Genomic DNA, 22,980 nt, shown 5'->3' on the forward strand with positions numbered 1-22,980 from the left:
GATTATTAAATATAACTTATTAGAAGGGGTATTTATTTTGAATATTGTTTTTATTAATTCTAATTCAGTAACTTTATACCTGAGCCAAAAATGCTATAATGTAGTGCACAGTTGTTTCCTATTTATAGCAAATGGATCTTTGGTGTATGTCAAATCTTTTACAGTTTTTGCTGAATTATTGAACCACATTTATGTATGTTAATTTTAACTAGACCACATTTGACAGTTTTACTATTTGTTGGTTAACTATTGCGTGGATGCATTTTTTCTATGTACAATACCTGTTTCAAAGGGAGCAGCTTCTTGCATTTTGAATTTTATGTTTTGTTGGGGGTTTTTTCAAGTAACTTATGGAGATTTCTTTTGTGAGAATACTAAAATACATGTATTTATTTTTATTTTATGTAGAAGCAAAAATAATTACTAATATGTAAGTTGGTGGGCGAGCCAAGTGTAGGGATACCAAATATTTGTTGGTCTGAGGTTAAATTGTTACTTTCTTCTTCAGGGTCCATAGGGATCCACAGGGATACAATGGGGTAATGTAGTTGGAGAAATCCAGGCACCAAAAAGTTAAAGCTTTCCGCTCCCAGGATGCACTGGGTCCTCCTCCATATATACCTTAGCTACAGGCCTTCAGATGTTCATTTGGTGCGGCAGGATCAAGACGCACCTTTGTAACAAGGGACTGCTCTGGTAGTCCTAAGCTTTTATTTTATGTTTTCTTATGTTTGAGTCAGCAGTACTCAGTGTCTGTATTAAGATGCAGATAATGCAACCATCTACCTCCACTGGGCCAAAACATCAGTAATTGTGCTGGTGATTTCGGCGGGTCTCGGCTTAGCTTGCAAGCAGCATCGCTGAGACCTAGACTGCAACCAGACACACGGAGATGACAGGTAAGGCGAATCGCGTGCGGCAGTCCTTGCTTCTGGTGGCGGAAACGCACCAGGAGCCGCTGCTGTCAGGGCCCGGGATTGTCTGCGTCCTCACTACACCACCGGGGCCTTATCGTCTGACGCTGGGGATCGGTAGCAGACGTTATCTGCTGCCACGAGGCCAGCGTACCCGGCTGGTTAATGCAGCTTAGGGGAGGTAGGCGCTCCCCCAGCAGCTCCTCCCCCGACTCATACACAGACTTCAATAAGGTTTTGCGCATCTGTGTTGCTCCGCCTATCCTCCTTGTGTATTTGAGAAGCTGGAACCAGAAAGGAGAGGTACCGTACACAACCTAGTATTGTCTAATAAATTGGTACGTACCAACAATAATACATCCTATTACTAATAATGTACCATATAGTGTTGTTGGTGATGCGCCCAGATTATTCCATGTATCAGAAAACAGGAAAAAAGAAGGGCTTGTTACTGGGGCACTCTTAAATCAATATATACATAAAATATAACTTTTAATGATAATAGTTAAAATATTATTATGATCCCCTTGCTAAACAAAGTTAATTTAAAATGGATATGGCGAAAATATTCAAGAATTCAAGGTGATCAAACTCCTACAATGGTGTGATGGAAATCTGAATACCGTGTAGATAAAATATTTATGTAGGAAGTGGTCACCTTAGTAACCCTAAAATTAACATCCACTTGGGTATATAAACATTATCATAGAACACTCAAGTGTTCATATGATGATGTTCATATACCCAAGTGGGTGTTAACACAATTGTAGGAGTTTGATCACCTTGAATGATAAGTATTATTGTTAAAAGTTATGTTTTATGTATATATTGATTTAAGAGTGCTCCAGCAACAAGCCCTTCTTTTTTTCCTGTTTTCTGATACATAGTATTTGAGACGCTCACAGCCTACAATCGGTTCGCTACTGTCTGTCTCAGTAGGGTTTGGATCACTCTCCATGTATGCCTCTCCCGTGGTCAAGTTATACAGGGGTAGATGTATTATAGCGGCACTTAACGTGCCGCTGTAACTCTTCCCACTTTGCCTCTTTACCGAGGCAAAGCAGGAAGCACTACGGCCGATGAGATGTATAAACATCTCATCGGCCTGAGAGGGGGAGCTTTAACTCCCCCCTCCGGCGCTACCCGCTAGAGACCACAGTGCATCAGTCTAGTGTTCCCGGCGTAGGTCTAATGACAGGCGTCGGGATTTCGACGCCTGTCATTAGACACTTGCCGGGATTATACAGTCGGGAAGCCGGCGGTCGGGATTTCGTCCCTCGGCTTCCCCGATTGCTTCCCATTAAATCAGTCATAGATATTCAAGATGATGAACCAGAAGGCTCCATTGTTTAATCACCACCGAAAGGGGGTCAAAACGGAGTTTCCTATATCTGAGCAGCTCACTGAGCTTACCAAGGAGGCATGGGGAATCCCATTTGGGAAGAGCTGCAGTGGATGCTGGAATTATAGCTTCTAAAGCATCAGCAGCTTCAGTAGTAGCACGCAGGACCCTTTGGTTAAGATCCTGGAAGGCAGATACAGGATCAAAGAAGGCTCTGGAAAATTTACCTTTCCAGGGAAGGATACTTTTTGGAGCAGATAATATATCCTCTGGCAGCTTCAAAATCAACAGGGTTGCCATCCACGCCTACAGTAAAGTCTAAGCTGTTTTTCTTTTGGCCCTTTCGACCTCAGGGAAGAACAAAGGAATACTCCTTCTCCAAACCGACTAGTTTTTGCAAAACTACAAGGCGACAAACTAGGGGGGTCGGGGTGGACAAATCGTCCAGTTTCTAATCAGGGCTACAAAGCATCGGCCTGATGGGGCGGGCCTCCTCCTGGGGGATCCCAGGGTGGGAGGCTGACTTTTTCAATTTGCAGATCATTGGCGTCAAACAACGACAGATACCCGGGTCCGAGGAGTGGTCTCTCAGGGGTATGCCCTCACTTTCAGGAGGCATCCCCCCCAGAAGTTTTTTTTTTTGCACAGATCCCCCATCAGATGTGGTCAAGGCCTTGGTCCTTCAGGAGGCTATTCAATCTCTACTGTAGGCAGGGGGTAATAATTCCGGTCCCTGTATCAGGGAAAAGGTTATTATTCCAATCTGTTTTTGGTTCAGAAACCAAATGGGGCTTTTCGCCCGATCCTGAACCTCAAAACCCTCAACAGGTTTATCCATATTCTCCGGTCAATTATTTTGGCAATGGAGCCTGGGGATTTTATGATTTCCCTGGACATTCAGGATGCTTATCTACATGTTCCTATTATGTCATCCCACCAAAGATTTCTACGATTTGCTGTCCTGCAGCAACATGACCAATTTCAGGCACTGCCTTTTGGTCTGTCAACGGCCCCTCAGGTCTTTACCAAAATGATGGCAGTCATGACTGCTTACCTAGGGCATCAGGGTATCAGAATACTACCATATCTGGACGACCTTCTGATATTGGCGCAGACTCCAGTTGTTTACAACACGATCTTCAATTGACAATAGCCTGCCTACAAAGGCACGGCTGGATCATCAATTGGAAAATTTAATCTCTTCTTCCAACACAGCAGATGGTACATCTAGGAGCATTTCTGGACTCTCAGGCACAAAGGGTGTTTCTGCCAGAGGACAAGATTACAGCCCTATCATTGCGCACGCAAGCTGTTACACAAATGAAGGGTATCCATTTTATGCAGGTCCTGGGATCAATGGTATCCACCTTCGACATGGTGGGGTATGTGGCCTCTGCAAAGATTGATTCTCTCCCGGTGAAACGGACCGTATCATCTAATAAGGTCCCAAAGGATCCTTCTCACTCCAGAGGTTCGTCTCTCCCTCCTGTGGTGGCTGAAGAAGGACCATCTGAAAAAAGGGCGCTCATTTTGGATTCCAAATTGGGTGCTTCTCACCAGCAGTGACAGGTCATCACACCTTTCATGGAAGAAGGTCAAATCAGGAAAGTCATCTGCCAATTAACATTCTGGAACTGCGAGCAGTATACAGAGCTCTGATCATGGCAAAGGACCTGCTTCAGTCCGACAACGCGACTACAGTGGCCTATCTCAATCATCAAGGAGGCACGCAGAGTCTCACAGCAATGAAGAAAGTGACAAGAATTCTGATTTGGGCAGAACGTCATGTTCCAGCCAGCTCGGCAATATTCATACCGGGAGTACGCAATTGGGAAGCAGACTTGACAGTACAGGTGTCTGCAGTCCTATGGTGCGTACACACGTAGCGATCTGCCAGTGATACGATATCACTGACAGATCGTTATGCACCCTCCCTGGTATGCTGGATGATCAATATCGATTATCCAGCACACCACCAACTTACCGCCGACTATAGCGATCATCGATCGGGGGTCCCTATAGTAACTTGCTCAAAATTGAGCACATTGACTGGCATGCACGGCCGATGGACCATATCGCTATCGTCCATACGTGGCCACGCATCGCTGATCGAAGGTAATTTGGTAGGGACCATTTTAAAAGAACGGTTTGAAAGAGAACATAATTGTTATTGTCATCCTTTTAAATTGCTTCGTGTGTACGCACCATTAGGCCCATATTCAATCAGAGGCGAAAAGTCGGAAAAGTTTCGCCTGTCCGACTTTCCGCCTCCTTCGCCTGTTTCAGAGGAGAAAACTTTCCGTGTGTGTCCCCACTTTTCGCCTAATTCAATTACAAAACAGGCGAAAACAGAAAGCGGCGAATGCGGAACAGGCGGAAAGTACTATCAGAATTGGGGAAATCAGTCTGTACCCCAAGAAAAGATGCACTAACATAGGGAATCAATGTTGGATGTGTACTACTAGCCCTAATAAAAGTGTTTGGAGTTCTTAAGTTGTCTTAATGGCTTCTTATTAGCGTCTTTGCATAAGTGGTGAAGAATGGCATAAAGAAGTATTTTTTGGTGAAAACCAGTAGTCCAGTCAAATTTGAGATACTTGAAATTGGGTGCAAGCACAATTTTTATGTCTCTAAAGGGAACTTTTAAAGAAAAGTCAAAAACGCACCTGTTGCATGCACCTGCATTCCTAAAAACACCTTACCCATCCTTGCAGACCCCAAAGAAGTCTATTTCGCTATTTTTTTATTTTTTTTGCTTGTCCCCCCCCCCCCACCTTTTTTTTTTACTTTTTTCGCCCCAAAAATGAGTTTTTTTGGGGGGGTGTTTTTTAGGGGGGGGGGGTATATATTTTTGCCATATTTGTCCTTTGGGGGACTGTCCCAAAGGTTCTGGGTCGTTTTTCCATGTTTGCATCCCAAAATAGATATTTTGCACTTCTTTTCACCTGCTGTTCATTCGAGAAACATTTTTGCCTATTACATTGCATTGAGTTTCCGGTTAGGCGAATTCCGCCTGGAATTAAATCTGTAGACAAGTTCTGAATGGACAAAAAGCGGCAATAGGCAAAACTTTTTTGTGATTACTTCTTTCTGCTCAGAAGCGTCCCCCACCCTTTGGTGGAACTGCTTTAGGACATCCTCATGGTATTGTGGATCCATATGGACCCTGAAGAAGAAAATGAGAGTTATGGTAGACACCTTGATAGCTCTTTTTCTTCGAGGTCCATAGGGTCCACAGGTCATCCACCCTAAACTCACCTGGCTTCTATGGGTTATTTTTATTTCGGTCACGGATTCCCTTATTTTGTGCGAGAGTGTTTCTGGTGTACGATTGTTCTTCCTTCTCCTGCCTTAGGCTTGGTTACGCAACTGAAGGCCTGTGGCTGGGGGTGGGGTATATATGGAGGAGGACCCGAGGCATCCTGGGAGCTGTAAGCTAAAACTGTTTGGTGCCTGGATCTCTCCAACCACATTACCCCATGGTATCTCTGTGGACCCTATGGATACACCTGTGCACCTGCTGGGTGACCTGGAAAACGTGACCTGTGTGGGGTCCTGAGGACTGAGTTTGAGAACCATTGATCTATAGTATGTTAGTTACCTAACAACTTTTTCATATGTGCTGCTAGTCCAATTAGCCGGTAACGAGTTGGCCCAATTCAAACACACATTAAACCAAACATACACAGGTTGAACTGCGCTATAGGTGTCAGAAATAAATATATATAATAGTAATGGTATTATTTGACTGAAAATAAAATATTAGATCAAGGCTTCTCGCAAACAAAAAAAAAATGTAATAGTAAAAAGAAACATATACTAAAAACACACATGACCGAATACAAATACATGAATGTATTGAAAATATCTGTAAAAAACAGTAAATATTATTGTTTATGATTACCACTTGTAGTTACGATGTTCCATAAATAAATTGTGTTTATAGTCCAAGTTAGCCTTTATATAGTCATTAGGAAAGGCAAATAAAATTGTTTCAAGGATTGTTCATCGCAGAAAAAACAGCTTGTAGAACACCACTAATGGAGCGTACACACGGTCAGATTTGTCAGACTTGTCAGATTTGTCAGATGAACGACTGAACGATTTTTAAATCGTTATCGTCCATATCTGAAGAAAAAATCTGATCGTGTGTATGCACCATAACACGTGACGGACAAATCTGATCTCTGTGACAGATTGCTCCTTTCCTTTAAGTGGACCTATTGTCGGGCTGTTCTTTTGACTCCTGACCCATTCATGTGATATCTTAAGAGTGTGTATGCACCTTCGAACATGTTTTCTTGGAAGATAACTGATTGCATTGAAAGATCAGGTTTTATGTGTGGTTTATTTTTCATACAATGGTACAGTATCAGACAAAAAGTGTAGTGTCTATGCACTTACAACCAATCTGTCTGATGCTTCTGCCCATACTCCCCCAGCGGCAGCACTGCTGTTGTGTCTTTTCAGCAGATAATATAGACAGATGGGGGTTGAAGATCACAAGTTAGATTGTATAGGTGTGTATCGGAACTGTGATTGGGACTTTGAAATGTAAGTGAAATCGAAGTAAAATCACAAAGTTGTCATTTTATTTCTGTAGTGTATTCCTGTACTGTAGCAAAGAAAAATTATAGTTTTATTCAAACTATCTTTGTATACAGCACCATGGATCCCGCTCTCCTGAGAGATCGGGAGCTTTTTAAGAAGCGAGCTTTGAGCACCCCTGCTGTGGAAAAACGCTCTTCTGCTTCGTCAGAGTCTTCTAAGAAAAAAAAATCTAAACTTGATATTGGTGGGACATCCAGTTCCAAGCAGAGCTCAGGTTAGTGTTTCTTATACACTGGTTATGATCACTGTGAAGTATCTTGGTACATGGTAAGATAGAGACTGGTAGTACAGTCATTGTGAGAGGTCTGTGTTGTCCATCTGTCCCCAATCTCCCTGCTGTATGCCAGTGCATCTTAATGGTGTAGATCAGTGTTCCCCGTATATTCACGCCTCACACCCATTAACAGCTCATGTTATTAGGATTTCTCTGTGGAAACAGGTAAAATACTGACCAGTCACCTGTGCATGATAAAGGAAATCCTAAATACTTGACCTGTAAGGATCGGATTTGGGAAACACTGGTGTAGATTGTTGACGGAGCACAGAAGAAATATTGGCTGGGACTGTCATGCTTGCTGGACTACTAATTTGGACCATTACCATTCTAATCGACCAGGCCTGTACCTAACAAAAGAGGACATGCTATATGGGGGACAGGTTGTCTTTATAATCCACTCAACAATGTAAATATATCTATTTCTTCTCTTATAAGAAGAGCATAGTAGTGTGGTGCTTGTTTTTGGTCCATTTAGATGATACTGTTTTGTTAACCTAGTTGGATCTGATGAAGGTTTAAAGGAGAGTATGTGCACAAAATACATGTAAGACAGTCTTTCGGCACGACTAATCATAATTACTGTATGTATTGGTGGACATTTTTCTGCAGGTAGATGAGCAATCAATCAGCCGTCTATCATTTTTGTGGTACAGTTTAAAAAAATAAAATGTCTGGCTATAGAACAATTTGCAGCAATGTCCACCATTGTATGTTATACGTGCATGTATCTGGACCTCTTCTACTACAACATTCAGAGCGACATTAGTGGTAAATGTTAGGCTGCCTATGGAGGTGGAGAGTCCATGCCAAGGCGTTTGATTCACTTGTTTGTGACCTAGAATTTACCCACAGGCAATAGTAGAGCATTTTAGATTGTGCATTTCTGAAACCATTCATGTACGGAGCCATGCTTTAATCTACTGTAAAAGTGCTGGCTCATTGTAAATTACTTTTCCTTTAAACTCAGAAATATGCACGGCAGGGGAAAGCAATGATGATGGCAGTGACATTCATAATGGAATCCTCATTAACTAACCTTGGATTAGTTAGCCCTGCATTCACTGTGGAAAAACACATGGAACAGCTTAGATGACAGCAGCAAACCTCCGCAATATAACTGGTGATCTTGTCTATTCTATATCTCCAGATGATGGTTGCTGCAGAGAAAGTTCTGACTTATGTTCCTTGTTAGGAAGAAGAAAAGCTCCATTATTTGCTATTCTTTCTAGAAATAAATAAGTTTAGTGACTATCCTGAATATCTTCAGCAAGTATTTACTGTATGCTGGATGTTTCCATCCAGTGTCGTTCCAATAGGCACAGAACAGAACTTTGCTTCTCAGTTAATGCAGACTCCAGGTCATACATTTTAGGTTTAGATTGGTTGATAATCTGGAACAAATCAGAAACTCACTGTAATTTGTAAATGTATTTTTTATTTTTTTTTAATTACATATATTTAACACTGCACCTTCCATCCAAAATTAAATTTAGAAAGTAATATTTTGAGTTTAAACTTAGCACATTTAGGGGTAAATTTACTAAAGCGAGAGTTTTTAGAAGTGAGTTTTAAAAGAGATGTTGCCCATAGCAACCAATCACATTCTATTTAACATTTAACTAGCATCTTCTAGAAGATAATAGCTAGAATCTGATTGGTTGCTATGGGCAACATCTCTTCTAAAAATCACTTCTAAAAACTCTCACTTTAGTAAATTTAGCCCTTAGTTTCTGTAGGGTGAGAATCCATTGTCTCTTGAGGAACAATTTCAAATCATTATTGCTACCATGACAGCAAACTTGTAGTTAAAGGAATAGAAGGGGCATTGATGTTTCTGCAGTGGCTTGGTAACAGGTTGTAACAAAATGGTTTGCAGAGTAGTGGTTTTACACTACTGTACACACGAGACAAAAATGACAACAGAAAGTAAACACTCTAGTTATAAATAGTTTACTTAGGTGAGGAGTTACAATGAAATAGCATAATGAGAGTAAAAGATAGTTACAATATAGTTACAGCTCAATTAAATTAACTTTGTCCCTTTCAAATGTTTGAGCAATATATTACAGCGCACACTTCACAGGGTGCAACCCAACTGTTCTCTCTAGACCTACTTTGGAATCTCAAGCCCTTTGCATAGTGCTTTCTCTGGGTTACTGCTCACTAGAACATAGGACAGGGAATTGGTAGCAGTCCTGGTGAAACTGATTTTTCATAGTCAGACTTCGCATTAACTGTATCTTAAGGCAGACGTTCCTAGACCCAATCCTCAAGGTAGCCTAACAGTCCAGGTTTTAAGGATATCCATGCTTGACCATAGGTGAGTTAATTAGTACCTCAGTCAATTTGATGTAACCACCTGTGCTCAACCATGGATATCTCTGAACTGTTGGGGTGCCTTGAGGACCGTGTTTGGGAACCTCTGCAATTACAGCCATTACATGTGCTGGTCTCTATACCCTAGTGTCACATTTTCACTTAACTGTTGCCCTTTCCTTAGCAGAATCCAGAAGGGCCCCATTACTCCTTGTATCATGTTCAAAAAGGTGATAAATAACTATCTGACACTAACAAATGAAAAAAAATGCTTTAAACACTATAAGGCTGAGCTGTATGGCACATTACTCTACTCTGATTATAGGAATTATGGAAATTCAAGGTTGGTAAGTGCCAAGTGACCAGGGGCTAGGGGGATAGATAATGAGCACATGCTGTCCCATTCTTTCCCTACATTGTCCTGGGCTCTTCAATTCTGGACCCATGAATTAAATTACAATTGGAGTGGGAGTGATTATCAATTTCCTACATTGTTGACTCAACATCAGGAGACTTGCATAAACATGGGTACACACTCTTGCACTGTCTAGAAGTTCTAGATATCCAGGAGGCCATTTGTTTTCAGCAGGTCTTCAGTTCTCGCACAGGATAATATTTCATTTTAATCCGCAGTTGCTTCTCTGCTGACACTGTAGCAGCATTGGAGAGTTTGTCCCCAATCATGTGTCTGAATGTGATCAAACCAAATGACCTTTCCCTATCACCCGACACAGGCTTTCATAGCCACCACATCAGCTTGCCCTTCATTTGGTTTTGTGTGGATTGCTAGTATTAAAGTTTGTGTGGTGCAAACCTAGAAACCCTCCATCTAGGAGACTACCTGTTTGTTGCTGTGGATTTTATATATGTGCAGAAAAAACTCTGGCCGGTGTTCTCAGGGCCAGTGGTGGTGGATAAATACAGCATTCAAGTGCTCAGCATGAGGGCTGGTAGGAGAGGCAACATAATGAAAATGGTCTGATTAAGATCTTGTACAATTGCCCACATAATTAACATTGTTGTTGTTTTCAATTTCTTAAAATTTTCTCAAAGCATATATTGCAGGGAACTGTTTTCTTATTAAAGAGCAGGTACAGATGTGTCCTTAAACATCTTTACCGCAATTGCGCTAAAAACCTAATCTCTGCGCACCTGGGTCTGTGAGACTCTGCTAGCACTTTGTTTGCGTCTTTTCTTTGCCAAAACGCTTTCACAGCCACATGGTGTCGACTGTGCTGCACAGCCGATGCCCAGTATATCTGCAGATCTATTGGAGCATCGCGCTGTGTGCACAGGCGGTCAGCCGCACGTACACAGAGGCCGCGGGGAGGGGGGCGCGACAATTCCACGCGGCCAGATGACAGATGATTGTTTTTAAGTGAGTATGAACAACCATCATCTGCAGATATATCAGTAAGGTGTGTACCCAGCTTTAGACGCATTTTCGGCAAAAAAAGATGCCCGATGCTACCAGAGTTAGACGGGACGTGGTGGCTCGCTCAGGTCTGGCAAGTCGGGCTGCTTGGCGTATTGAGGCTAGATGTATGAGGTCACTGTAATAAAGGCATTTTGTGCACATTGTCACTGTATCTTATATTGGACACTTATTGTTTTATGACCCCTGAACTTATTCTTTTGGGGCATTTTGAACAATACATTATGTGTAACTGGCATTGCTGTATGGAATAAACACTAAAGCGTCCCACTAAGATGCATCGTCAAACTCACAGATTTTTTAAATATTTTGTAAATCTTATAAGCTATTTCTAGTAGTGCAATATGTAGAAGCCTATAAAATGTATACACTCGCATACTTTGTCATTATCATCCTTTATTTTGATAGTGTCAACATATTCACTGGGCTTTACAATTAATGCTATCTTTTAGTGGATCACTACAGGATTGCGAAACACCACAACAAGTAATACTTTAAAGTACAAAATATTTTTATTGACGCTCACTTGCATGTGATCATTGGGCCTGATTCAGTGTTGTACGCAAAACATTGGGTTTGTGTACAACACCTATGGTGAGAGATGTGCACATGCTCAGGATCAGTACTGCGAATGTGCATGTCTCCATCTGCGAGATCGCTCACAGTGTCCCCAAGATACAGCATTACAAAACTGTGGCGTGCCGATGTCACCGTCTTCAGACACAGGTTTCTTGGACCCGGTAGAGTGAAAACAACAGCCATCCTGCATAACCTGAGGGTTACTCAGATGGCCGATGTTTTTGCCGATCATCCGATTGCTGTGTCCTTGGACACAGCAGCGGATCACAGAAGTTTGCAGGAGGTGTCTATTTACACAATAGCATTAGCATATTTACACACACAAGCTGCATCCAAAGACGCAGCTGCTGTGTACACTGCGTCCACTTCTGAATAAGGCCAGTTGTCATGTAATTGCAGTGTATAGCTTAATCAGAAGCTGTGCGCACTGTACTCTACAGATTCTTTATGCAAATAGTTATTAGAATTAAACAACTTGTACTGAGGACATCTTGAAAGGGGTTCTCTGTTAAAGAATTATTTTTGTAGCCAAATTGATGCTTTTCGGTGCAATGTAAGTCACAAAATGCAGTTACATTTAAATATATGTGGTTCTTTTTACCGAAAAGATTGAAAGTCAGTCAAACATATACTAGTAGTCAAGTCACGTGCCACAGTTCATAATGTATGATTTAATTGTTGCCAAATTATGTTCCTGCTTATATCTCTCTATCTAATTGTGCAGACAATTTATCTTACATTGATTTGATACAATGCATTACTTTTTCTTTTCCTTCTAACGACACCACAAACTTTTTTTTTTTTTTTTGCTGGCTGTTTTTGTTCTAAAGTGTTTATCTTTTACATGTACTAAATTGTCAGATGTTACAGCTCATTTGTTAATGTGGAAACATTCTGTGCATTCTAGAAATTACTTTAAAGTCTTAAGTAACATTTATGTGTTTTTTTTAAGAGAGACCAGAAGTTTATATAGTGTTTTGCTAACTCTAGATTAGATTTGTTTTGTTGTTGTTGTTGTTGTTGTTGTTACAGCAGTTGGATTGTTACTGTGACACAATACTTAGACATAAGTAGGGTTCATGTCCATGGTTTTTTTAAAAGATATTTTCACAAAATTAACACAATATAACATATCCTGCAATAACAGGATTTTAATAATTGCAGAGGCGATGCATTATATTCTACTATGATCATTTAAATTGAAACAAAACTAGGAATAGTCATTGGTAAGACCACTTGGGAGGATGTTTAACCAGTTCACATGGAAGAGTTGAATATAGTATGGGTGGCTTAAGGAGAAGAATGTGCTACAGTAAGCAGAAGAGAGGTGACCTCTGCTCACGGATTGTCCTCTGAAATGATTCACCAGTCATCTTGTGCCGCTTCTGATGCTACACCACTTCTGTTTTCCGCTTCTTCATGCTGCTCATTAGAGCTCTGACCGGGTTTGGCTCATTCTCTAGGTCTTTTACTGTCTTATGCTTGGCACAGCAACAGCAGTCCAGCATTTCATAGAGGAAAGCCAGCAGGACCAGAGACAGCACAGTCAGGATAAACAATACCAGGATAACAAAACAGGCAGTGTTCCAGCCATCGTGAAATGGGTAGATCTTCTGAACTTGGAACCCAATCTGCGGCTGGATCAAGGTTGTTTCGTTTTTCCAGGAACTAAGAGATGACATATTGATTACGGTTCCTCAGAGAGTAGCTGTAAGAAACAGGAAGAGCAATACTTATTTCTAGTTCACAAAGTCATGGCACAGGGACTGAATGTGAGCTGCACATATGTTACTGCAACAGGCACAATAACAGTAATACCTCTCCCGTCTTTAAGAGGCAGGGTGCGGTTTGGACGACAGGAACACTGGAGAAAGGGTAGACAGTGTAGACATCTACCCTTGTAAAGCGTGGATTGCTTTACACAATTATATCTGTGCCAGACAGTAATTGGCAATACATATCTGCAAGAGCCTTTAAAAAAATATTTTATTTAAAATGGTTAATCTCGACTTCAACATTTTTTTATTATTAGAATATAATTTTTTATTGGAAAACCAATACAGAAAACAAAATAATAAAGAATAATGTAGTAAAAAATAATAATTTTCAAATAAATGAGTTTAATGCAGTGCCATATGAAAGACCTTACCAATGAAAATAGTAGCAACAGGCTGGTGGGGCCGTGCCCATACATTGGACATAAAGATGTCTGCATATAAAAGGAGAGGAGAGGCTTCTGACAAGACTTTCATAGCATCCAAAGGGACAGGACAGTCTGATTTCAAAAAGTATTACACTGTCCCCACCCAGCTACTTCCTAATGCCATCCAACGGGCAACATTTCCTGGGAAGAACACAGTAGAGTCCTCCACTTGTCTGTAACCACTGTGAAAAAAGTTCTGTATATAGAGACCTATGTTTGCACTAATGCCATCAGATGTGTCCTCCACATACACCTATCCTCAGAGCACTACAAGCTGCTTTACACAACGCATGAGTGCCGTGCGAGACTTTAGCACCAAGCCTCTTTTTGTAGACTTTTTTCTTTAAAATGCGTCGTATTTGCAAAGTGACATTAAAATGATATGCAACATGCCTAAATTCTGTGTGCGACTGCGGTTATATTTGCATGCAAAATGCTATGTTTCAGTGACTGTGACACCGTAATGGAGCATTTCAAATGCAGAAGCAGTCGCACATAGAATATAGGCATGTTACATATCATTTTAATCAGCAGAAGCTACTCGTGCGTCCTATTCACATTGCTTTGCAAAGACAACGAATTTTGAAGAAGGGATGTTTAATGCGCAAAGAGGCTAGATGTATGTGGATACATCTTCACAGCGTTAGGGTTAGGTACTAGGGGGGAGGTTAAGGGTTGGGTTAGGGTACTTACCAGCAGTTGCTGGTATTTCAACCCTGTTGGGATGCCGGCATCTGGATTCAGACTATTGTGATCCCGAGCGCCGGCATCCCGTACCAAACCCGTCCTACTACCTTTCTGGAACTGTTGAGGCATGCTTCTTACTTTACTTCTGATTTATAACTACGGACCAATAAAAATAAAATTTTATTTTAAGTCCTGACTTTCATAGCTGGTTCCTTCAACATCTACTTTGTTGGTCTCCGTGGTTGTAGCCTGTAATGGAATAAAGGACAAATTGCCTTCCTGCTACACTTCACTTGCCATTAATATTGGCTCATATTGAACTCTGTGAGGCTTATGAAGAGTTGGGAGAAAACAAAAGAGTAGTTTGGATGGTTAGGGTCAGGCACCTACCCCGACCACATTAGGGTTAGAAAACAAAAAAAAGTGTAAACCATTTTCGTGTCGAGCAGTTTTACACATCTACCTTTAGTGTGTTGACCTTTTATCTTTGTCAGCCTATTGACTATTTAACATCTGGTGTCTATCTAGACATTGTATACATTTTTACTGTAGATCTTTCAATCCACACCCCAGTTTAACATGGTATTAGCAAAGTGCTATTTGCTTCTTTTTTTTATTTGCTACTAAGGGGTATATTTACTAATAGGCAATTTAAATTGATGAAAATCGATCAACATCGATGTTGGGTTTCTGGGGCTAAATTACACATTTACTAATACTTAAAAAACCTAATCAAAAATAGTTTGTTAGTAAATGTTTGGTTTAGCGCCAGAAACACAACATTGATGATGATCGATTTTGATTGATTTGGAAAATCAACCTTATGTAAATATAACCCAAAGTCTGCATAATGCCCAATGTGTTAAGTCTTTGGAATAAATTGGTCTAAGCATAGGGTGTAGGAAATGGTATCTGCTCCAAAAGATGTGTTTGCATATGTTGTTAAGCTAAACATTTTGAAACTTACCCATTTATGGCTGTAAAAGATGCAAAACATAAATCTTATTATTGCAGCCATCATAATTTTGTTCCAAAAACCATTATCATTGCTTTAATATGTTGGCAGCTAAAATAATGCTCTTACTGTGGCTAGTGCTAATAAGTCATTTTTTACAGAAACGGCTTAGAAGATGCAAAGTGTTAAACCTTGAACTCCAGCTCCACAAGCCAATTCGTATGACTTCACCATAGGTTGAGGCTGTAAATAAAAACTGCAGCTGGCCACATATGGGAACTGATTCTGAGTTTAAGCCTAAAGTGTCTGTGATGTAGCAGAAGCCTGATTTACTACCTAATGCTAATTCCAGGTTACGTGCGGCTTCAAGATGGAAGCTTCTCTGTCCACTGTTTTTCCATCCATAGCCGCACCCGTCATCATCCGTATCGGCACTTGCATCACCCCCAATTTTGGCCTTTACATGTGAAGATAAATTGGGAACATATCTGGTTATTTAGGCAATTGGGCTCATTGCTGTGATGAGATGTGTTTCAAAACACTCATGGAAGTCTAATATCCGCATTTCCCATGTATAGGTAAATCCAAACCACCCTACCAAGTTATTGCTCAATTTATATACCGTACATAGCTTATACAATGTCTGTCAAGCGTGGATAAATAAATCTGCATTGTGTTCAATACAGTAGCCAATGAATATCCTATATTTACAGTTAGATATGTACATGGTCCTGCATAATCAAAGCGCTATGTACAAATGCACGGTATCAAATTTAATTAACAAAACTGGAGTACCAATGACGCTTGAAATTGATTTGACACCACATAATTTGTTCTTTTGGTTACTCAGGGGCTGATGCATGAAGCAGTGAAGAGTGGAAAAGTTGCCCATAGCAACCAATCGGCTCTGAGGTAGCATTTATCAAGTACATTCTATAAAATGACAGGTAGCAGCTGATTGGTTGCTATGGTCCACTTCTCCACTTTCTTGATTTCTTGATACATCTTCCCCCTAATCCGTTACAGCAGAACTGCGTGATCCACACTAATCCTATTAATGTAGGTGCTTCAGTAATCTGAGAGATCCAACAGTGAGATGGGAACCTGGGACACACAACACCTCTAATTATGTCCAACACCTTGGAATCATTCATTGCGTACATAGGCCCTCATTCAGAGCCGCTCGTTAGCGGCAGTACGCTCGTTCCGAGCGATGTTTGCACATCTGCGCATGCGTACGGTTTTTAGTACGCATGCGCGAACCAGTCAGTGCGGCCGAAAATCGTTTGTACGCTATATAGCGAGTGCCTGCTATTTTGAGTGACAGAATGAGGCGTATGTGGGTGGTAACAGGGGAAGGTGCTTGAAAATGGGGAGTGGAGATCCGAACGCAGGTGTGCTTAAAGGTCAAAACGGGCGTTTTATGGGTGTGTATATTTAAAACAGCAGCGTCATTGTCCACGTCACTGGGTTATTTTATAGCCAGAACTGCTCGCAAATTTGTGGTAGCAAACACCAACCACAAGAATAGCGAGCAGTTCATACGCTGGTCGATGTACTCGATTAATCTAATAAATAGCGGACATGACGTATGGTGTGAGCGGCCAGGGGGCGTTTTTAACAAATAAACGAGCGTATGTTTTGCTCGCTCGTTCAGACTTAGAGGTGTGAACAGACTGCAATGTGCGTACGGATCATTTGAATAGCCACCCCTTGTTTTTAAACGAACGACCGCAAATAGCGAACGGCTCTGAATGAGGGCCATAGGCTTCTAAAGCTAGGTTTGACATAGCCTTGCCCTTTTAAAAGGGAAAAAAGTTGTTATATTCTTTTTAATAACCACTCTCTCACATCACTGAACTGTCTGCTCAGGGGCTTGTTAATTGGATGCACTGCTGTATTATTGCGTTGTCCTTTTTATCCTACTTGAGTATATTTTTTTACTATGGCGCATCTAATTATTTATACATGGCCATATATTTCAGAGCCTCCAGGCTGTTAACAGCTTTGAATTTTCAGCTCGTTCTGGAAAATGAAGTTTTCTCTCATTAATTGTGGTTGTTGCAGCAAGCTATGGATTTGCATGTCATCTCTGGAGTACTGTGCCAGGTTATTTATTTATTTTTTTTTATGCTAAACGGCAGCTTCTTTGAATTTAACACTATTCTCTGCGATGTCTAGAAGACTCCTAAATAATGAATTGGTAACACCCATCTTCTCGGATATCAGCATTGTATTTCACTTTACCTTACCTAGTAACTATTTATTTTCCCTATTGCATGTTCTCCAGGCCCTGCTTTGTTTATTGGCTTTACATTTTGCCATTTCTAGGTATGTAAAAATCACTGGAGCCAGATGGCTGCATTGCCTTAATTTGTCTGCTTTTCTTAACTCATGCGATTTCTAAAAAGCAATTTAAATAAGTTTTGAAACAAAAAAAATGCTTGTGCATGATACTTATGTACCTGTGTCTAATTATCTGCATTAACTATAATAAAGCGCACATTGGGACAAATTTAATAGGTTGCAAATTAGTAAAAGCGGCAACTTTTCAATGGGATTTAAAGCGCTGATTGTTTTGCTCTTTTAAAACTTGCTGTTTTAAATCCTACTGAAAAGTCTACACCTTTATCTGTTCGCAGTCTGTTAGATGACCATCTGGATTTTGGAACTGTCCAGTTGAAGCACTCTGAAACCAGGTCATGGGTCGCATTTAGGGCCTGATTCAGAGCCGGACGCTCTGATAGAGCGCTTGCTCTGAATCGGGGCGTTTTTTTGTTTTTTCTTTGAGCGGCCTCCTGGCCGCTCGCATAGCTGTGGGTGACCACCCACAGCTTATAGTGAGCGGCCAGGTTGATGGTCGCGATGGTCAAGACCATCGGACTTGCGACGAGACCCTTGTGGTAGGGTCTCGTGGCCGCAAGCCCCAGAGAGCTTTCGGCTCGAATAGAGCCGGAAGCTCTCCCACTGATATCACTGGTGATGTCAGTGGGGCCGCCCACAAACGGCAGGCGTTCGCTTGGGAACGCCTACGTTTGTGAAGCCACCCCCCGGCCACGCCTACCAAACGGGGCGAGCTGTCACTCACCATCGACAGCTCGCCCCCTTTGGTGCAAGACCCGGAGCGACGGAGCACCCGTCGCTAGCCGGGTCTCGCGTGTGCGCACGACGGAGCCGGCTCCGTCGTGCACATGCCCAGTGGGCAAACATCGACCCGGTTGCGAGCGCTCAGCGCTTGCGACCGGGTCTGAATCAGGCCCTTAGTCCATTAGTTGCAACTATTCTTTCTCGCCTTGTATACCGCTTAGTTTATAATCGTTATCACCGTCCTTATTATGACGTCACATGATTTTCAAGCTTTAGTGGCTGTAAAACGCATTAACATTGAATAGGTGCGAATGAGCCCTCGGAGCCGGGAACTCCTATACTCGCTACACTTATATGTACCAGAATGACAAAATACTCAGAGGGCAATTCAGTTCCCGGTGATTTGCCACAAACATCACCGTGATGTTTGGCTGCACCCATATTTGCCTATTACGGTAGGCTGATAATCACACATTTTCCTGAACTCCTCTATGTTGTTTGCCAAATATTGATTCACCCAGAAAAACTGGCTTTGATATACAACATAGTGATTGAAGATACTTCTGTTAAAAGATTACTGATGTCCTGTGAAAACTAGGCAGCACTATGTTTTCTAGCTTTCTTTGAGTGTAACATTAATGTATATGTCTCCATTAGACAGTGACAATGCAGTGTAATTTCGATTGTGCCTCCTGAGGATAAAGCTGTTATGTTGGATTCTGGTCAGTTCAGTACTCTGCACTCTAAAATAGATCATACTCCTCTGAGATGGTAGATACTTCCTCACGGGGTGTAGTCATCGTCCCGGTGCGCGAGATGCCGGCGGTCGAAATACCGGCGCTGGAATCCCGACCGCCGGCACCCCAAAGGTAAGTATCGGGGGTTAGGGGAGGGTTAGATTTAGGGTTAGGCACTAAGGGGGGAGGGTCAGGCTTAGGCATCGGTTGAGGGAGGGTTAGGGTACTTACCTTAAGGGGGTCTGGATTCTTAATGTCGGGATGTCGTTTCGTATTCTGACCGGCGGCATCCCGACTGCCGGGATCCCATACCCCAACCCTTTCTCACACTATGAAGTGCAGAACTGTACATACATCAAACAAATCAGGTACAGTCATGGGACCAGTCTCATTGACTATTTTTGAGGAGCAAAAAATCCCCCCCAATTATATTTAATGGCCATCTTCTGTTACCTATCACAGACTTGCTCTTTGTACAGACACAGAAGCAGTTTACAGTGACCAATCAGCCTATTTACAATAATTCCCCTTGCCTAATTAACATCGTAAATATCAAAACTTGGAAATATAGTTTGTTTAAAAGAGACACTTATATGATTGGTTTTTGTTTCATTTATTTTTCTAAGTGAAGTGCTTTTGAACGTAAAATACATTTAATTACAGTTCTACAATTAACCTGACCGTTAATTATTGTATTTGCTGTTTATGCAGGCCCATCATGTTTGTACAGCCTTGCATAGTAGTTAGATATCTTCCCGTGAGACCCATTTTTTTGTTAGACTGGCTGTGGCTACCTAGGACTAATACTTATGTGGGCAAAATGACATTTATTTGCACAAAATGGATGAGCAGATCCTATTTTAAGCTATGTTTAAATATAAATATGCTTTATGCACAATAGTAAATTAAAGAAACACTGTATGAAACGATAGGTACATTTGTTTTAATTTGTTTGAGATAATCATGCCTAGTGCTGTGATAGGACGGCATCCACTCAGACTGAATCAGGCTGTGCAATGCTTTACCAATGGAGCTAGTATTTCAGTAGTTGGATTAGGTGTTTTTTTTTATCACTGTGTAGATAAATTGGTTGAACGTGATGTTTTTTGTTTTGTTCAGCCTTGCTAACTGTATAACTATATATAATAATGTTGATATGGCTGCATATATGCACACATTTAGAGAAGATAAGACAATAAAGCTCATCTTAATCTCCAGCTCACAATAAAAACTGCAAGAAAACAAAAACAAGCATTCACATTTAAACACGTAGCACTTGGACAATAAATATAATTTTTTTTCTACCCTGCAACTTCCAAGCTACAATACATGTATTTCCCTTTTCTAATTAAGCTACTGGACGTTACTTTCACTTCTAGGAGTACTGTACACCAACGCTTGTAATGCTGCTGTTCCAGTTCCACTTAGCAAGGCCCTGGTGTAACAGTCATGGTATATGATAGTGTAACTTTTTGATGGTGCATTGTCTATGATTTGTACCCTGTATGTGACATCAGTTGACTCTCTGGATCTCTGTAGTATATTACAAAGGAAAGGTCTGAATAAACGCTACTTCCTGAGATAAGACCTCATCATCCTGCTCACTGGGGAGTGGGGGGATACAACTGCAATTTGACAACATCACAGTGATCTATTACTTGCTATAGTACAATAAAGTCAAATAGGATTTGAGGGCGAGGGAGACTATTGTATCAATATCTCACATCATGGAGAAAACATATGTTTGTGGTCGGCTGCGATCCTGTAGTTTTAAATGCTGCCAGACAGAAATATAATAACCTTTGTGTAATGGCTTAAAAAGAAGCTGCCAGCATCCAAACAGCAATGTATCAGTCTAAATAGCTGACATAACTGTATTTAGAGGCTGTACCATGATCATGTAGAATTGTCATACCTCAGCTGTGCTGTAAATCTGTTGTGAGCTGGAGGAGGTCTCTCAGCCATCTATTTTATCCTGCTCTATGGCATTTATGATGAACTCTGAAGCCTGCATATGTTGAAATGTTTGAACGCCTGACTGACTGAACGGGGCGTGAGCCATGCTAGGGAAGAAAGGGACCACATTCCGGCTGCAAGCTAAATATTTCATTTACCCTTCCCCACAGCAGCACAGTCACTCTGCAGCCAAACAAGAGGCAGAATGACTGCCATTTGCACAATCCTGGATAAAACGTATAGCAAATATGTGTGGTTTTCTGAACCTACCTTGTACGAGAAGCTGCCAGGGTCTGTTGAGCTGCTGTGTCTGGATTGCTCAGCACAGTGTAGCTGAGACAGAGCTTGGCTGCCATTGGACAGTGCAGAATGCAGCGAGCAGACTGCTTCATTAGCAACACATCCCTCCACCCAAAGGACAGAGCAACCCCACAGGGGATGCTTGCTGTGTCTGTGCTGCTTTTCTGGGGGTGTTTGTCTTCTTCTCAGCCCTCTGTTAAAATGCATTTGTTTCTTAATTTGTGAGAGGAGATGCATGGGCTACAGCTTTTTAGTACAATCCGTGTTCTTTGGGATTTGTTTATTTTGTTGTTCAAAAATAGATTTGGTAAATTTGAAGGGTTTGTTTAATTCTGTGTGGTAGCTATGAGTTATCTACTTTCTGCATAATAATGCCATATGTTTTGTGTGTGTTTATTTTCTTTACTGACCAAAGTGTGAATAGACATTTTAGCTTGTCAGGAATTACTGGAAAACAATTAGGACAGTACATGCATGCTAGCCCCAAGTTACTTTGGACGCTGTATAGCGTTCATTGACGTGCATAGCAGATTAGTGGAATATAAATCTATCTACAGCCAGGCTGTCCATTTATTAAAGACACTCACAGTAGTCATCAACTAATATGTTGCTTTTTTGTACAGATTCAACTTTGTACAGTACACATTGGATGCTCATTGGTTTGCATTAGTATGCGTATATTGGACTTGATTCAGAGATGGACGCAATGGCAATATTTACACAGATTGAGCGATTGTTTGCCAGTGCGCATGCATATAAGTCACAATATGCATGTGGCGCGATTATTTTGCAATTATGTCCACATAGAGGTTTCACTGGCAAAGTGAGTGACAGGTGGTCAGCCTTCGGGCGTGGTCAGAAAAACGCAGGCGTGCCTGACTATTTGCACGCTTTTTCATGGTCGTGCATAAATTTACCATTGCGATTGCATTCGCTGCATGATAGCGCTCAGCATGCGAGCAGAGCTGCAGTATTTGCGGCTGTTAGACCTGCCACAAGGGCAAGAGGGCTGCTCGATGTGCGTCATTGTTACCGATATTTATGCTGGTAAGCTAAGTTGCACACAGATGAGATGGCAGCAGTGGGCGCCCCAATGCTTGGCTGATCTCTGCACCCATTGTTTATTTTCGTAGTTGCAATCGCATTAGCGTCCATCTCTGTATCAGGCCTATTGTCTGGCTAGCGCTCTTCTAGTTTCTGGGGGCATCTGTCCAAACGTGAAACTGTGTTAGTATGGTTTGCTGTGTGCCTACGTTTATGGGGAGCAGGATACATCTCAAGAGACTGTTAGTGCAAAAGTATAAACATCAGATTGGAATCCAGTCCAATATTAAACCACTTGAGAAACACCCTTTCTTGGGCTATTTCATAGTATCTCCTAAAATTCAGCATTTCTTACTTGTGTGTATGAATGTTGTATTTACGTTGGGCAAAGTGCACTTATACATGCTCCTTTCCATTTACGTGCATCCTATTAAAAGGAAATGCTGGGATGTAACCCCTGCCAGAATTTAGCTGAGAAGTGCATTGGCAGGCTCATGCGAGCAGTGTCTCACATACACACAGTGACATGTAATATAT

At 41.4% G+C, this 22,980-nt stretch overlaps 2 protein-coding genes across 3 annotated transcripts in view; one reads left to right on the forward strand and one right to left on the reverse strand.

Annotated features, from left to right (window-relative positions):
* GTF2E2 (general transcription factor IIE subunit 2) overlaps window positions 1-22,980 on the forward strand; it is a 52,883-nt gene that overhangs the window by 4,901 nt on the left and 25,002 nt on the right. The window contains exon 2 of the mRNA XM_088465182.1: window positions 6,921-7,081. Coding sequence (XP_088321308.1) covers window positions 6,925-7,081 — 157 coding nt within the window. The 5' untranslated portion in view covers window positions 6,921-6,924. The remainder of the gene's footprint in view (window positions 1-6,920; window positions 7,082-22,980) is intronic.
* On the reverse strand, window positions 11,299-21,412 carry SMIM18 (small integral membrane protein 18). Of its 2 annotated transcripts, none has more exons than XM_088465177.1 (2): window positions 21,370-21,412; window positions 11,299-13,182 (listed from the first exon to the last, which is right to left on the reverse strand). In XM_088465177.1, exon 2 carries the CDS (start codon window positions 13,154-13,156, stop codon window positions 12,866-12,868), a length of 291 nt encoding a protein of 96 aa, XP_088321303.1. In that variant the 5' UTR covers window positions 13,157-13,182; window positions 21,370-21,412; the 3' UTR covers window positions 11,299-12,865. The 2 variants fall into 2 exon arrangements, with proteins under 2 accessions (XP_088321303.1, XP_088321304.1); XM_088465178.1 differs by lacking the exon at window positions 21,370-21,412 and adding an exon at window positions 21,059-21,123.

The sequence above is a fragment of the Taudactylus pleione genome, unplaced genomic scaffold, assembly GCF_031769625.1.
Source record: "Taudactylus pleione unplaced genomic scaffold, aTauple2 ptg001896l, whole genome shotgun sequence".
NCBI lineage: Eukaryota > Metazoa > Chordata > Amphibia > Anura > Myobatrachidae > Taudactylus > Taudactylus pleione.

What these genes read in the sequence shown, in the direction of transcription:
- SMIM18 (XM_088465177.1), bottom strand. Translation starts at nt 13,156, where the DNA reads ATGTCATCTCTTAGTTCCTGGAAAAACGAAACAACCTTGATCCAGCCG.